The sequence below is a fragment of the Setaria italica genome, chromosome VII (genome assembly GCF_000263155.2).
Source record: "Setaria italica strain Yugu1 chromosome VII, Setaria_italica_v2.0, whole genome shotgun sequence".
NCBI classification, from domain to species: Eukaryota; Viridiplantae; Streptophyta; class Magnoliopsida; order Poales; family Poaceae; genus Setaria; species Setaria italica.
This window is the reverse complement of record NC_028456.1, coordinates 16,810,998-16,827,666: the sequence shown is the minus strand read 5'-3', so window position 1 is coordinate 16,827,666 and position 16,669 is coordinate 16,810,998. Positions and strand designations below refer to the sequence as shown.

General features: G+C 43.2%; 2 protein-coding genes across 2 annotated transcripts; one reads left to right on the top strand and one right to left on the bottom strand.

Moving 5' to 3' along the window:
- Positions 1-227: 227 nt before the first annotated feature.
- Positions 228-4,109, bottom strand: LOC101786651 (ankyrin repeat and SAM domain-containing protein 6). The gene is made up of 6 exons (XM_004975307.3): positions 3,814-4,109; positions 2,483-2,547; positions 2,119-2,390; positions 1,123-1,197; positions 977-1,039; positions 228-632 (listed from the first exon to the last, which is right to left on the bottom strand). The coding sequence occupies exons 1-6, from the start codon at positions 3,927-3,929 to the stop codon at positions 588-590; spliced, it is 636 nt and encodes a 211-aa protein (XP_004975364.1). The 5' UTR covers positions 3,930-4,109; the 3' UTR covers positions 228-587.
- Positions 4,110-9,494: 5,385 nt separating this feature from the next.
- LOC101785989 (nudC domain-containing protein 2) lies at positions 9,495-14,002 on the top strand. Its single transcript, XM_004975306.4, has 5 exons — positions 9,495-9,948; positions 10,061-10,209; positions 10,316-10,364; positions 12,550-12,692; positions 13,684-14,002. Exons 1-5 carry the CDS (start codon positions 9,900-9,902, stop codon positions 13,768-13,770), a joined length of 477 nt encoding a protein of 158 aa, XP_004975363.1. The 5' UTR covers positions 9,495-9,899; the 3' UTR covers positions 13,771-14,002.
- The last annotated feature ends 2,667 nt before the right edge of the window (positions 14,003-16,669 follow it).

The following is a 16,669-nucleotide window of genomic DNA, read 5'->3' as shown; positions in this document are numbered from 1 at the left end:
AGCCTGCTCCAAATTAACCGTCTATGATCGCTCTATCATTCAAACCTTTTATTTGCCGCTACATTCCTCATTCCTGTGCATTCTATTCAAGCAAAAGCTCCCAGCATGATCGCTCTTCAACCATCTTGCTCAGCCTATTCTCCCCCACCAACCTTTCATTCTAAATTCTCTGAATTAAACAGAAACCAAAAGTTACAGCAATTCTACCAAATCATCACAACATTGCAAAAGCATAGCCCCAGACCAACCTGATTTCAAATATATCCCTCATGGAAGAATTCACAATGCAATGCCGTAACATAATACAGCATTCCAAGACCAACAGAATAGCCTCAACATGTATACCGCACCATTTAATTAATGGGAGACTTATAAGTTACATCATTAGCCGCAACAGCCTGCCTTCTAAACATCCTAAACTTGGTTGGGCATGCCCAACAGGACAGAACATGCGTTGCAACTTACAAGGAGCCCATGTTGTTGCACCCTTTACCAGACATATGAATACAAAGGTTTGGCAAACTTGCATATGAGCATGCCTAGCGAATCTCCCCCACCTTTCTACATTGTGCTCCTTTGCCGCGGCCCTATGCTCTGGATTCCAAGGCAAGGATAATCTTCTTCCGAGGACCCTGAACAAACACTCATCATGAGTTCAACGTCTGCAGCTCAAAATTATTATGGAGATGAATGGAACAAAACTAACTGATGGTTAGTTAACAGTAGGTTTTTAATCAGTTATCAGATAAATGCAAAATGGAAATAGGATTCAATAAATATGGAACAACACACATTTCCCCAAATAAAACAGGGCGAAATGATTATTCAGCAAAATGGTTTTCATGTATCCTAGTTACTATTATTTAGTATGAAAGACTGGCATTAATCTTTGAATTAAGTATGTGAGGAGCCAATAATTCACCAATTTAGCAAGCAAACTCATCCAGGAAAAAATAGATCGATGTAAAGTGCTTACCATTGGAATGCCCAAAGCCTTCAGATCACTGTCAGTCATATGCCTTAGGGCTGCCATGTCAACCTTGTATGATAGAACAAATATTAACAAAAGAAAACATCATAGAGAACATGAAAAATTTTGGCAGTTCCGAAATTTAGCCAGACCTCCTCTGCCTGGAAGGTAATTGAATACTTCTCAAGTCCAAGTGAACTCAGGAAAATGTCTAGTGGACTTTCAGCCTGCAAAGAAGTCCCAAAAGATGTTGAAGCTGAATGTAAAGCAAAACACTGAAAAACTGATGCAGAGCTATCCTGCAATATGCAGCACATTCTCCAAATAATCAAATTCAGCTACAGTGTAATCATGTACAGAGTCAACTGCTCCTCATCAAGGGAACTCTAAACCAAATTGAAGACATAGACCTTGTTTATAAGAATAATTAATGAATTCTACAGTAAGTGGAAGCAAAAATTGAACCATTTCAAATCGGGACATAGTGGTACATAACCTGTACTCCAAAACATCTAATCCGAATACCATGATAGCAACACTCAGTTACTTTTAATCAATTAAATAGAACAGAAGCATTACATAAACCGACTGAACTGTCCTTGTTACAAATTCTCAATTTAAAAACCTAGCACAACCCTTTGATCAGTGATACATTTGTGAAAAAAAGTGTCAAGAATGCTCACCACTTCCTTAAGAGCATGTAAGCTATCTCTAAAATTGGTCAAGATAAAACGATATACACAAAAGTTCCAACATTTTAATGCTCCCCCTAAACCAAATCTTTGCTTTCTGGCACCAAAGTTCGTGTTTCCAATTAGACGAAACACATATGTTCAAGTGGCACCTCTAAATTTCATGCAATAGTTCGTTGCAAAAGGATTGGAGGGGCACAAAAAAAAAGGAAAATGCTTCAGATGTTACTGTTCTTCTATATGTAGTAGTAGAATGTAGCAAACATAACCCAAAAAATAGTACCACATCACAGAATATCACAAAAAGGTCTAAACTTTAGTGCTCGACTTTGGTAAATGAGTAATGCCAGCAATAAATTTATTCCAGCTTTTGGCCAAGAAATGAAATTCAGAATGTGGAGAGCAGAAAAAATGGAAATTACATACTATGGCAACTGTTGCTATTAGCATACATACCTTTGGCTGAGATGTCTTCTTCGATGAAGTCTGTTTTGATGCTTTCTTACTTTGGCGTGCTGGCATTTCATCAGCAGCTTCACGCCTTGAGATTTTGACAACTTCTGATACTGGCTTTGGCTTTGGAGGGTCAGCATTCGATGGCTGTGGGTGCATTGTTCCAGATAGCTTCTCACGTAGATCACGCACACCAGAACTCTTTGTGCTGGTAAAGCCTAGTTGAGAACTTCTCCTCTGAAGCTTCAATCGTAAATCCCTTGGATCAATTGATTCTTAAGACAAAGCAGTAAAGCACATAAAGGCATGTGTTAAATGGGAACTGAATTTAAAATAGCTTGCCATATAGTGACAAAAAAAAATATACTTGAAGCTGGTTCATCATCTTCCCGGTACAGATCATGCTTCCATTTTTCATCTATCTGCCGTTGCCTGCAGAGCAAACAATAATGTAAGGAGTTATTACATAGACAATCAAGTATGGTTGGCACAAAGGATCAACACAAAATAAAGTTATGTAACCAATTTCGTAATCCACAGTTAACTGCTCCCTGCCCAGATTAAAGAAATTTAATATAAAAGGAAGTGGTTTTAAAGCCCAGGATCTAATCAATAAATACCTAAGAACGCCATCAATGCAGATAGCCCAATATTTATCCTGAGCCCGTAATATGCGCCTTAAACACATCCACAGCTAATGCTGAATGGACTAGTCAGGTCAGGAAGTGGGAATAGTAACAAATTGCCCATGGTACAGCCATATCAAATTTCAAGGTTTTTTTCTTTTTGAGATGTAAAAACACATCCAACCAAAAACAAAAGGCATAAAAAGCATATAAGTCGTTGATTCTTAAACAGTTCACAGATAAATCCCATAATGCACTGCTACGCGTATGGAACACTTCCTTCCAAAATTTTCACTAGTCAGCGCACATGTGAATAATTGCTTAGTTCTGCAGCTCGTAAAAGGATATTCACTAAACGACAATATTCACAAACGTTTCATTGCATAAAAAATCAATGATTGAACAGAGAGAGAGAAAAAAAGGTGGATCTGTCAGCTAGCGATACTAACAATCTGGAAGCGATGTAGCTCCATGCCATGAACGATGAATCCATGGTGCTGTTGCGGACCAACAAACCCTCGGGTTCATGGAAGTCATCTCAAGCAGCTCCGAAAGCAAAATCGCTAATTCCCATTTAAGCAGGAGCAAGGTACTACAAACTACACGACAGTTGCCTTGCGAAAATGCCATCATCAAAGGGCCACAATTCCGAATGGAAAATCTCGGAATAACACAAATCATGCACCGCACAAATCCACTCTTCCACCTTAATCCGAAACATAACCTATGGACCCAGCAAGAGCACACGCGGAACATGGAACAAAGCAACCAAGCTAAAGGCACCACCTTCTTCAGAACAGAATAACCAAAACCCGCGCCCCAACCTAATCTCTGCAATTCCCAAGCACACCCCAGCGCACGAAGAGAGATCCTCCACTAGGGTTACGTACGGGCATGCCTATTCTGAAGATCAGGGCTTCAAGGCTACAAAAGAAGCACGCACGGAGAAGCCCAGGGCAGGACAGATTTCCAATCTGGAGACGCCCACTACCAACGCGACCAGGGAGGTGGGAACCGTAGCCGTAGCAGGAGCGGAGCAAGGATTGGGAGTGGCGCGGCGCCTTGCACTGACCTCTTGGACGCCGTGTGACGGGCACGGCCGCCTGCTCCCGCGCCGGCGGGGAGGTCGCCGTCGAGGCGCTCGTGGATAGAGCGCTTGCGGCTGGTGGAGATCTGGTCCGAATACATCTCTCTCTCTCCCTCCCTCTCTTTCTCTCGCGGAGAGGAGGACAGCCGCACAGGTCTAGGGACTAGGGTTTCGTGCCGGCGCGGGGTGGATCGGTGGAGGCAGGGCGAGGGGAGAACGGCGAGGGCGAAGTGGGGAAGGGAGGCGATGTGCTTGTCGTGGGCCCACCTATCTGCGGCACGTTGTAATATTATAACGGGTTTTTCCCGGGTACAAGTGCAATAATGTTTATAGGTCGTTTTCCGGTGCACCGTCCTTTTAAAAACAGTCACGAAAATAAGGCAAATGAATGTGATTTTGTACTATGTCAAAATCTCTATCTTTGATTGAATATCTTCAATCATGTTGCATTAAAAATAAATTATTGAAATGTTAAGAGCAAATAAATTTGTAAATCAATGACTTACTTTAACGAGAAAACCCAAGACTCGATAGTGGCAGAACCAAGGGTTAATACCTTAGATCACGTTGATTCAGCATAAGGCAAACACCAAAATGCAGCAGGTTTTCTTAGATTTAGTCGGCTAATTTCATACCTAACTAAGTACTTCTAATGGACATGACAAATAGGTGGGGATCCATAGTTGTGATGGACATAAGGAACCTCTACCTCTGGTTGCTCAGTCTATATTACCAACTTCAATTTGTTCCTATATGGTAAATAATAATATGTAACCTAAGCACGAAAAACACGATGGATGCAATTGCTTGCTTTGTATATTGAGGCACTCTGTTAACAAAGAGCGAATAACAAAAGTTTTGACAAAACTAATATCTAATGAGTATAAAAGAGAGGTGAGGAGTGAGAAAAAAGGCTTCAAGACACAAGCGTATAAGGAGGTATTTGGATACGAGGTGCTAAATTTTAACAGTGTTACATCGGATGTTTGAATGCTAATTAGGAGAACTGAACATGAGGTAATTATAAAACTAATTGCAGAACCCTGTGTTAACACGAGACGAATCTATTAAGCCTAATTAATCCATCATTAGCAAATGGTTACTGTAGCACCACATTGTCAAATCATGGACTAATTAGGCTTAATAGATTCGTCTCGCGAATTACACTCCATCTGTGCAGTTAGTTTTGTAATTAGTCTATGTTTAATACTTCTAATTAGCATCCAAACATTCGATGTGACGGGTGTTAAATTTTAACAGGTTGGAGCCAAACAGGCCCTAAATATGTTTGGTTGTGGAAACTAGACTAGCCTAATTAGTGGAGAAAATTATTTTCGAACATCAATGTCAACACAAAGAAAAGGTGCGCCACTGTAAGACTTAAGCCAATCCTCTACTATTTGCTACTCATTTACTGAACAAATAGTGATTTGAACAAATACCCTTATCGCGGAGATTGACATAGAGCTAGCCTAGGAAGCAACATGTCCCATGTCATCTTTGTTCTCCTTTGAGTTTGTTGATTTCTCCCTCTAGGTTTCCATAGCCACAAAATCATCGTTTGTGGATTATATTACTTTATTTATGTGTTCAGATGTATTAAATCTTAGCATCACCTAATCGTTATGTACTTCAGTTCAAGGATCTGCCGTCAACATTGAGAGAAGTTGTGTCTTTCTCCTTACCTCCTCACAGTTTATCATGGTATTTTGGTCTAAAAATGACAGTGCCACACGCTATGATGCTAACCATGACACCGTGCCTCTTTAAAACTGAATCGAGATTTAGATTAAAGTACTATATTTTTCTCTGAATCGAGCGGTAACTCTAGCAATAAGATCCCTACTTCCGAAGACTAACCCGACTTTCTAAAAATTAAGATTTAGAGCATATTTGGTTCATTCCAATTTTGCCATAATTAACAAAGTATGGTATGCACAAATGTGTTCCTTATTTTAGTGTTGCTTATAACATGTGGCAGAATCGCCCGTTAAACCGGTTTAAGTACGCCAACCATCCTTTTAATGGTTAATTCGGTCAATATGCATTTAAAATGGTGTAATCTGACAGTCTGTCGGGTCAAGCTCGATTCAACTACTGAATATCTCAATCGAAATAATGTGCAACAAGTCTCACATGAAGGTGAGCGCAGATGATACAACATGGTATTTCAGTTTACACACATAGGGTACACGAATTAATTTACAAACCAAGTTCAAATTAAATAGATAGATTATAAACTAGAAGTCTTAAATAAAACATAGTGGAAGACAATTACGTTAAGGTTCTAACGAAGGTACATGATAACATGAGTAGCCCGACAACATGTCATCCAACACGACATTGTCACCTCAAGGTAAGGCCAAGGAGCCACTCAACCGACCACTCTTCAGGTAAAGGACGACCATCCCAAGGTAAACCAGCAACCATTTCAATCATTTCTTCCTCACTAAGGTCTAAAAGTAATCAACAAGTAAGGCTGAGTATACTAATACTCCATAAGACTTACCCAACTATAGTATATACTTAGCCGATTCCTAGTATACAAATTCATTTTTAGATGAAACTACACCTCAACAGGACACTAACAAAATTTAGTTTACATTTTTATCATTTGTCTACGATTTTATATGGATTTCCAAAGTTTCAGCCTTTATTTACAAAGCTTTGACTAAACTAGCTCTACACCGAGGCCCCTAGCAAAATCTTTTCCCAACAGATCTGGCCTTCCCTTTACAAAACCGCTCTCAAATTTAGCGCTTAGGTCCCTTGAAAGTTTCCCACCTAACACTTACCCTGCACTCTTATAGAAACCCCCTCCCCCCGAGCTTCTACTTCCTTCACACACAACACCCCGGCCTTCTTCCACCTCGGGCGCGCACACGGCCGATGGCGGCAGCGCACCGTCACCGGCACGGTGGCTGCTTCCCCCACATCGACGACTATCCTTGACTCTTCCCCATCATCTAGCTCACCTCCTTCCTCTCCTATTTCCCCGAATCCCAAACCCTAGACCTACCCTCAGCGAGAGGCGGCGTATGGCCGGCGGTGAGCACGGAATCGAGCGTGGAAAGTTTACTAAAACGGCGCAAGAACGAGAGCAGGAGCACCAAGACATCACCATGGTTCGGTTTGCGTTGTTGGTTGGAGAAGAGGGGGTCGGGAAGAGGGCCATCCACGGTGGGGTAGAGTTTGGCGGCCGACGGCAATGGCTTGTGCGGGGACTTCAATCCCCGACGCTAGGGTGCATGGCGGTGGGCAAGAAGAGGTGGAGAAGGTAGTTCGGAAGGTTAGCTAGCTGTGGGTGGCGGTGATTGGAAAATGGCGGAGTGGAATGGGTGGATTTGGCTGGCGGTGGAATGGCTCGCTCGGCTCATTTCTGTCTGCAGGAGAAACAAGAAAGGAAGAAAAAGAGAGGTGGAGAGAAGACCAGCGATCGGGGAAAGGATAAGGTCGCGGAGGGTCGTCGTCCGTACTTTGGGCTCTGGCAAACAATGGGCGAGGACAGCCGTGAGCAGTGGCGAGCGCAGGTGCTGGCATTGGCGTCAGCGGCATGGGCGGTGGAGCCGGTGGCGACGGGATGGCGGCAGTATGGTGTGCGCAGGGTTTAATGGGGCACACACGTGGTTTGACTGCGAAGTCGCAGAGGGTGGAGGGCCCTGTGACATGGGCGCCGGCATGTGGCAGTGAGCTCCGCCTTGCCACCCGCGGCAGAGAAGCAGAGGGATGGGAGAAGGGAGAAAGTTGTGATAAGTGGGCCCGCGCTATTTTTCTGAAACGATCTTTCCCCCTTCAAAGAGCAAGCTACCACTGACCAAAAACTACCCAAAAATACCCATTTGAAAGATAAAATGACAAACAACACAATGAAGCTTGAACTAACTGCAGAGTTCAACAGGTTTGCACAGAATTTGAAAAGGAAAGTAGTTAAAATTGAAAATTCACTGAATTTTAACCCTAGCACTCATCATCCAAAAATTAAGCAAAAATATTGTAAAATCATCATTTTGCATATAGTATTTGAATAAAATATCAAGAGGCGCAGTTGTAAAGCAAAATTTTAAAATTTTAAGTTACTTCATAATGTTGCATTTGGACAATAAACAACAATTAAAAGGGTTTAAGCAAATGCAATGCCATGATGCTCCATTATGCACTAATGAGGTTCACTAAGCCTAAGATTAACACCCGAGGTGTTACATAACAATTCCTAGATTTTTCTTGAGTAAAATGCATCAAAGATCCATTAACTTGTAAGGGGATGTCACTTGGGTCCATGAACTTTGAAAGTGCATTTCTAGGTTCATAAACTTTTTAAGTTGTGTCATTTAGGTCCATACCTCTCCACGTGGCACCAATCACTGACATGGCATGCTGACTGAACGTCACCTGTCTCATCCCTAACCATCTTCCTTTATCTTCGGCTTGGACATTTCATCGAACAGGTTGAACTCGACCACCTGGATTCATTTAGCATTCAAGAATGCCATGGAGAAGAAGGGGGACGGCCGCAGCAAAGCATGCATTGGCCTTCGCTAATTGTCGATGGGCAAGGCACGCACGCCAGTATTCACCACCATCGAGCAATTCCTCTGGTTCCCTCACAACGGGTCGCCGGGGCCATGACTTGTGACTCCCTCCTGTGATGACCTGCCGAACCTCGCCTTGGCCAACGAGTGGCGGCGAGCAGATGCCGTAGCATGGGGTGTAGGGCAGGCGCGTTGACGGACGGATGCGAGCGGCAGGTGGCGACGCTGGCGCTCATCGAGGTGCCAGCATGGCTGAGCCTCTACGGTGTGCCAGACACGAAGCTTGTGCTGCTGTTTGAGATGGATATGGAGAGGCCCACTCCCCATTTCATCTCCCAGGCCTAGGCGCGCTAACGCCACGGAGAGGTGGGATGTGCACAAGTTCAAGCAGGGCAGCGGCAGCCCAGCATCATCGCCACTGCCGACATCGTCGGCTGGCCAGTATTCCTTGGATAGCAAGAACAGCAGCCCCTCGTGCGCCGCGTGCCAACGAGATCGATCGGACGCTCAAAGGCTGGGACATGTTATGTGTGTGCGACGCCATCTGAACCTGGACGAGCTTCCATGGATGACGAAGACTACCACCAAAGCTTGAGTTTTGATTTTCCTTTGGCCTTCCATAGTTCCATTTGCTCTCTGATTTCTCATCCTCTCTCTTTCTTGGATGCAATTTTGTAACACGGGAGGTTGATCCGTATCGTGTTTTGGCCTCCGATCCCATCGACGATGCCGGACCTCAAGTGGCTCTACACCAGAGCCTTGCCGCCGTGGCCTGAAGAGCCGTTGCCCTCGCAGTCGTGGCGCACCACCTACCATTGGAAGGACTTCAGTCTCAACTCAGGGCTCCCACGACCGGCACCGGCGCCACTTCTTCAACAAGTTTGCTAGAGTTCATCCACCGGCCTCACCTCGCCCACAACCTGCTCGATGAAATTCCCTAGCTAGAGATCGTTGGAGAGGGAAGATGGAGTAGGATGCGAGATGAGATGCTCGGCCAGCATGCCATGTCAGCGATTGGTGCCCATGTAAAGATGTATGAACCTAAATGACACAACTTTACGGATCTACAAATGCACTTTACTCAAATAGCATCAAGTTAATGGACCTCGAGTGCATTTTACTCAATTTTTCTTTTTTTTCCCCGTATCTTCCCATCCCTCCACTCCACGCCATCTCTCTCGGCCTCTACTTTGCCCCGTTCGATTCCGCCGCCGCAAGAATCGGCAGCCGCCCCCGACCCACCCCAGACGAGCTCGCCGGCGAAATCGACGCCGGGGAGGCCCTCGTTGTCAGCCCGTCCGGTACCCACCAGCAGCAGCGCCAGCCCCTTGCGCCCTACCCTGCTTCCGTCTCCGTCTCGAGCGTGGGTGCCGGCACCAGAGGAAGCACGAGCGGAGGGCTGCGGATTCCGTCCCAGCCCCGTGCTGCTCGCCTTCTCGAGCTCGTGGCGGGGAGGCGGCGTCCAGCTCGCGGCGGATCCGGCCCCGGCGTCCAGCAGGGTCACGAGCGCCCGGAGTCCCAGAATTTTCCCCGCTGCCAGCCATGGCGGAGAAGCTGGCCCCCGAGAAGCGCCACGCCTTCGTGCACAACGGTGAGCCGCCTCCCCTCCTCCTTCGCACCCCTCCACGGCCCGGCCCCTTCTCCGGGCCCGCCCTCACCTCTGACCTAGGGTTTGATCCCCATTCCAACCCGGCCTTGAGCAGGGCAGAAGGTGTTCGAGTGGGACCAGACGCTGGAGGAGGTGAACATGTACATCGAGCTCCCCAAGGGCGTGCCCACCAAGCTCTTCCGCTGCACCATCCAGGCGGGCCACGTCGAGGTCGGCATCCGCGGCAACCCGCCATACCTCAACGTCCGTGCATCTCCTCAGCCTCCCCTTGCGATTCGGTTCCACTCTATTCCCTGATATCGTCGCGTGTGGTTGGGGATTGATTTTTTTTTTCTGGGTGATTTTGCAGCACGACCTGACTTACCCCGTGAAGACGGACACGTCTTTCTGGACAATAGGTGTGGCCCAATTCCTTCGCCTCTGCAATTCTTGCTCTAGACATTGATTTTGGGCAGCATTTCTGACACCACGTGAGAACGGTTCTTGAAATTGTTGTGGCGTTTAATTCATCTGCAGTGCGAACTGATTGCGCTGCTAATGGTCAAATTAGCATGATGCTTTTACTTGTTTAATGCATACTTGATGAATGCAACTTTGAGGTTGGTTTTAGTTTTGGTCAGGAAGTTGAAAACTAGCAAGCATATATTGCTGATGAGCAATACTTCCTCTGATCTGGCATGCTGTGTGTTTTTACTTGTCATTTCAGACACCACCATGTCCTCATCATGTTACTTTGACAATTTTTCAAAGTTGTATGCTGGTAATAGTCAGTGGCGAAGCTAGAGCAAAATTGAGGGGGGTGCGCCACTTTACCACCAGTACAGTGATACCAATGCACTTTCTCCATATCGAATATTTGTCGCTGTTGAATTTTCTTCGCAATACCATCTTATTCAAAAATTTATTGTAAATATATGAAAAGATAAGTTATTGTTAAAGTACCTTTGATGATAAAATAAGTCGCACACAAAATAAAATTGTACTTACATAATTTTTTGAATAAGACGAATGGTTAAACATCGTGACTAAAAGTCTAGCAGCGACAAGTAATTCGATATGGAGGTAGTAAATAGCACTAAAAGTATTCAAAAGTCACTAATGATATTGTTAATGTAAAGGAAGAGGAGAAGATAAAAAATCACGAATAGAAGATGTTGGACATTAGGTGAACAAAGCATCTGACATCTCATACTTTATTGTACTAAACTAGCTGTTAGGCTTAAGCTTAACGGTTTCATCCATTTATCTATCATTATTAGATTAATACATACAAATGTCAAAGCGATAACATAAATTCAAATACTCCCTTCAAATTTATTCTCTCTTATGTGAAATAATTCCATTACAATTCTCCAATTCTTTTTCGCAAGAATCCAAAAATTGAATCTAAAACCAGCAGTTATTTTTTCAACATATAACATACGGTCTAACACTATATTGCACGGTATTTACTACAACAGGAGAACCTGGAACCCTACAGTCTACAGATCAACAAAAGCTACTACTCACTAGATAAGCAACCCATTTTTTGGCTCCTGCTGAACCAGTGGTCATACAATGAAACATTATTGTGCAAAATTGGATGCTTTTACTGGAAAAAGATAAAGAGACAATATAATTAGTAGTTTAGAACTTCCAAAACAAACAACATTTGAGCAGCCAAGCAGCCCATCTGGAGGTATCATGATGGCTTCAGCATGGGTGGGAAACGAGCGAAGGGAGTGAGTAGGAAAGCTCTAGATGTGGAGGATTGATGGATAATTGATATGTACACAATCATGCATGCTGAGCTGAACGCTGCCTCGCTCACAGACCAGAGAACACGCTGACGTGGCTTTGACCTTGGGGGATGCATAGAGTTGGACTTAGGGGGGGTGCATATGGGGTAAAACAAGATGGTTAGCTCTTACTTTTGTTTTTGGCGTGGGTGCATTTGCACCCCCCAAACTATATTGAGCTTCACCCCTGGTAATAGTTATCTATAATCATATATATGTATTTTTTTTGGACAAATGCAGTGTGCCATTAATTTTGTATATTACTGGGCAAAGATGTTAGACTTTAACCGCATGTATTCACACATCTATTGAAAATGAAGGTACCAATAGAAATAAGATTCCTTTGTCTTTGAATTCTCTTTGCTGGCAACTAGTGGCTGGTTTTAGTTTTTCCTATCCGAGTTAACTTGAGAAGTGGAAAGCCTAACTAGCTTTAGGTGCATCTCATCTGTAAGTTTTTCGTTGGTTTAGTTCACTGGTAGTGCCAACTTAGGGACTTACGAAAAAACATCCTTTCTTTCAGTCTACATAGTAAGTGAATTTGCGAACTACCTTTGCTGCATTTAACAACCAGAACTCTTCTGTTCTGTGGTTATTTTTAGAACAGCCAGTCACCTGTGACTTGTGAGTTAGTGATGGCATGAGATTGATTTCTCTGATATTGATGCATAATGACATTCATACCATGTACCGGCAGCCACTCATGAAGTTTAGTACTATGGATATATCTGTACTTGCATTTAAGTCTGTAGCACCTTTCTCCGCGCAATAATTATTAACATGGACAATGGTGACAATAATACAGTGGATGGTGAGATGCATATCACCCTGCAAAAAAGAGAGAAGGGGAAGACATGGTCATCTCCCATACAAGGGCAAGGTATCTTGGATCCATATGTGGCAGATCAAGAGCAAAAACGGCTTATGCTGCAAAGGTTTCAAGAAGAGGTATGCTCAACTTTTTGTACTAGTTTTGTTGCTGTGTATCCCTTTTTGTATAAGGGCCATGCTTTACATTTGGATCCTAGTAACTCACTTATGATGATATACAGAGCTTAATTGTTGTGAATAACCAACTATACTTACCATAGTACCATGTGTGGCTTGCTAAACCCTCAAGTCCAGTTACTAATATGGTTGAAAAAGTTTGGCAAGATTACCTTTGTTATTCAAATTATTGTAATTAACTAGAGAATTCAGATAAGCTGATTAAATGAGAATGGGATAGACAAACGGGTTGCCAATATGTGGAAATGTTTGTGTCTTGGAATTGGACCTGATAAGTTTTGCTGTCAACTGTATCTGTTTCCATCTGATTACTGACAGTAATGGTCCAAAGGCATGAATGATTCACTTGGGTGTGGAGAGTGTTTAAATTGAAAATGGTTGCGACTTTCTATATGTAATCAGGTGGAATTGGATAATACTTGTTCTAGCCAAAAGGATTTTACACTCAGGAACTTGTTTCATCTCTATATTGTTGTGTATGCTAAAAAACATATACTTCATACCTTCCTAGACAAATGTAATCAAATACCCAGAATGAGGATAGTATCACCCAGCTGCTGGCAGTTATTAGCATTCAGCAGTTTTCTGACTCTTATTGTAATTAACTCTGCAATTTCTCAGAAATTGCCTAACTGCAAATATGTGAAGTTTGTTAGAGTATCATACTTTCAACTCCATGTTGTCAAATGTCTAAAAGGTCGATTACCCTAGGTTTGATAGAAAGAGCAAATATGGGATAACATCATCATGGTGTTTACAGAAGTTGTACCTGAAACCAGTCATGCTCATGCCAACTTTTTTTTTCTTTGCAAAGACCTCTTGAAAACTAGAACAATATGAATAATACTGTTCTAGTGTAGATCTACTTAAATAGAAAGTCTTGTTTCGATTTGCATGCTCCTTTTCTAATTCCGCTATCTACCATGTGTAGAACCCGGGGTTTGATTTTTCACAGGCTCAGTTCAGTGGAACCTGCCCTGACCCAAGGACCTTCATGGGAGGAATTCGCTCCGAGTGAGACTTCCTGGCTGCCATCCCCAGAATCCTATGTAAATTGATTGGTGTTTACCCTTCAAATAATGATGATGTGTGACATCTATGACTCTTGTAAGCAAGTTCATCAGCTGACCGTAAAGATTCCCTGAATCTGTGGACCTTTCTCAAATGCTAAGTATAGTTGTGATTATCACTGGTGCTTGTTTTCGATGAGTCTGTATTTGTGGAGAACTGATGACATGGCAGTCTTGTAAGTTGGCTTTTAGGATTCGCCACTGTTTAAGGGGACCTTAGGGGGTGTTTTAGGGGGGTGTTTGATACGAGGTGCTAAACTTTAGAAGTGTCACATCGGATATTCGGATGCTAATTAGAAGGACTAAACATGAGCTAATTATAAAATTAATTGCAGAACCCCTATACTAATTCCCCTATACTAATTCGCGAGACGAATCTATTGAGTCTAATTAATCCATGATTAGCACATGTTTACACATTGTCAAATCATGGACTAATTAGGTTTAATAGATTCGTCTCGCGAATTAGACTCCATCTGTGTAATAGGTTTTGTAAATAGTCTATGTTTAATACTCCTAAATAGTATTCAAACATCTGATGTGACGGGTACTTAAATTTTAGGAGGCGTATCCAAACACCCTTGCGGTCTTCGCGTAAATTAAATTGTCAGGGTGTGATGCTTTTGCTGTAGCGTGTCCTTTTCCCTTGGGGCCAAAATCGTACTGTATGTCGCACTTTCACTACAGGGGTCATAGCCAAACCGTTTGGCAAATTTTTCAACAAAGATTCAAATTTCTGATAGGCTAAGGCTAACTAATTATTTTTGTTTGTTCACGCATTTACACTACTCGGTTTTGACTTGCAATGAAGTGAATGCAACTACTAGATGGATCAGTCAGCTTCTCCAAGAGATAAAATGGTGTCCCTGGTGGTAGTGCTGCTTGATTAGTATTTCTGCAGTTGCTTATGTTAAAATAAATTGCACAGCTAGCACGCACTCCACCAACTGTTCGGTGAAATGCTTGCGAGTTGGAGCCATGGAACATCTGCTGGAGCAGGCCAGCGGGCAATCGATGCACCTCTGGTTGTGCTCGTGCCACTCAAGGAGGCTCTCTACTATTTGCTTGATCTGCATCTTGCACAAATCGTTCAGCTAATTACAAGATGGAACATCTCAGGAAGAATGCCTTGGAATTTTGGCACATCCATTGCAATCCTGTGAAACACATGTTCATTCTCCATGTGCTAATTATGAATTTATTTCCCTTGTTTTCAATATAGTGATCAATAATCTTGTTAACGATGCATGTTATTCATTGAATTCATGACCAGACTTTCTACTTAATTGAGGAGCATAAGATCAGAACAGAAAGCTAATAAAGGAAGAATATGGTTAGTGAAATAATCTTATACATATTGTTAAGACGATGGATGTTGGTCCAAGCATTGCTTCTGGTGGTGGATATAATAGTTTGCACCATGGACAATGTGGTAAACTCTGGACTCAGTTAGTCATCAGTTCCCAATAGGCCTATGGATCTTACATTTCAGCTATTCCTTTTTGTAACTTGTGATAGTGAACCTTGATCGAATCTTTTAGAGATTTGTAGTTAGGGATACTCGACCTTCTTGGTTCTGCCAACACCCGGTTGAACTTTTCTGTTGACATTGTCAGATTTAAAAGCAGATGCTCATCATATGATTTTGTCCCTTGGGTTGTTCAACTAAGCTTTTGTTATGCCAATTGTTTTGTAGGGGATGCCAGATCAAGAACCCTGCAACTGGTGCGGAGAAAAATATTTACAAAAGTGTGCATCTCTTACCTGAGAATAGAATGGGTTATGATGAATGTTTCTCTCCCAGTATTTCTTACTGTTGAAGACAAGAAATTGAGTGAGGTCCGGTCCATTTGGTTGATGTGTTTTTTGACACACTTAGTTTAGAATTAAAATTCTTGTTTACTCGACTTGTTGAAAATCCGTGGATGTCGGCCACCTTTGCTGGTCTTACCTATTATATATTAAAGTTGCTACTATTATATATTAAAGTGAGCAACGCTTCTGCCCTATTTTTCTGTTTGGTCCAACTTACATCAATGAGAGGTGGGCTTGATGTTTAATTTGTTATGATTAATGCATTGACAGGTGGGTCCGGCTTCTTTCCCGTCGCCGTCGCTTCCCCTTTCGCTCGTCTGGGGCTCCTTTTCTGCCTGTCCGTTTCTCCCTCGCTTCGTAGCCACCCGTCCGTGCCCGACCGTTGCGCCGCCGTCCGCCTCTCCCTCCCTTTGTACTAGCTCATCCAGCCCTACCGTTGGCCCATAACCTCCCTCACCATGGCGGCCTTCACGGCACCAGACCTTGGGTACGTTTGGATTCTGTATAATGTTAGCCAGGCCAAAGCGTGGCCAAAATTCAGAAGAAGATTTGACCGCCCCAATTTGGCAGGCCAAATGCGTGAAAATGAACTAGCACATTGTCGGACTGCCCAACATCACAATACTAATCAGTTGAGGGGATCGAAGTCCTCGCCGATCCGGAATCGAGATCACGTTCTTGTTCCTGTATAAATAGCTGGGAGTTGTATTCAAAGACATCTGAAAATCGCGATTGGGATCTCTTGTGCCGGAATCGAGATCACGTTCTTGTTCCTGTATAAATAGCTGGGAGTTGTATTCAAAGACATCTGAAAATCGCGATTGGGATCTCTTGTGCCGGGACTCTCTCGCCGTCTTTTTTTTCGAGAATACGCAGGAGAGCTGCGTGTCTTTGTATTAAGGAGAGGTAAATGAAATAAAATTAAGTTACAACATGAGTCAATTAGGCGCACGCACACGGGTTGTCTCTTTTAGCAATTGTACAAAGGGATCAACAACCCAAAACGTCAAACAGCTAATTCAGATAGGGGAG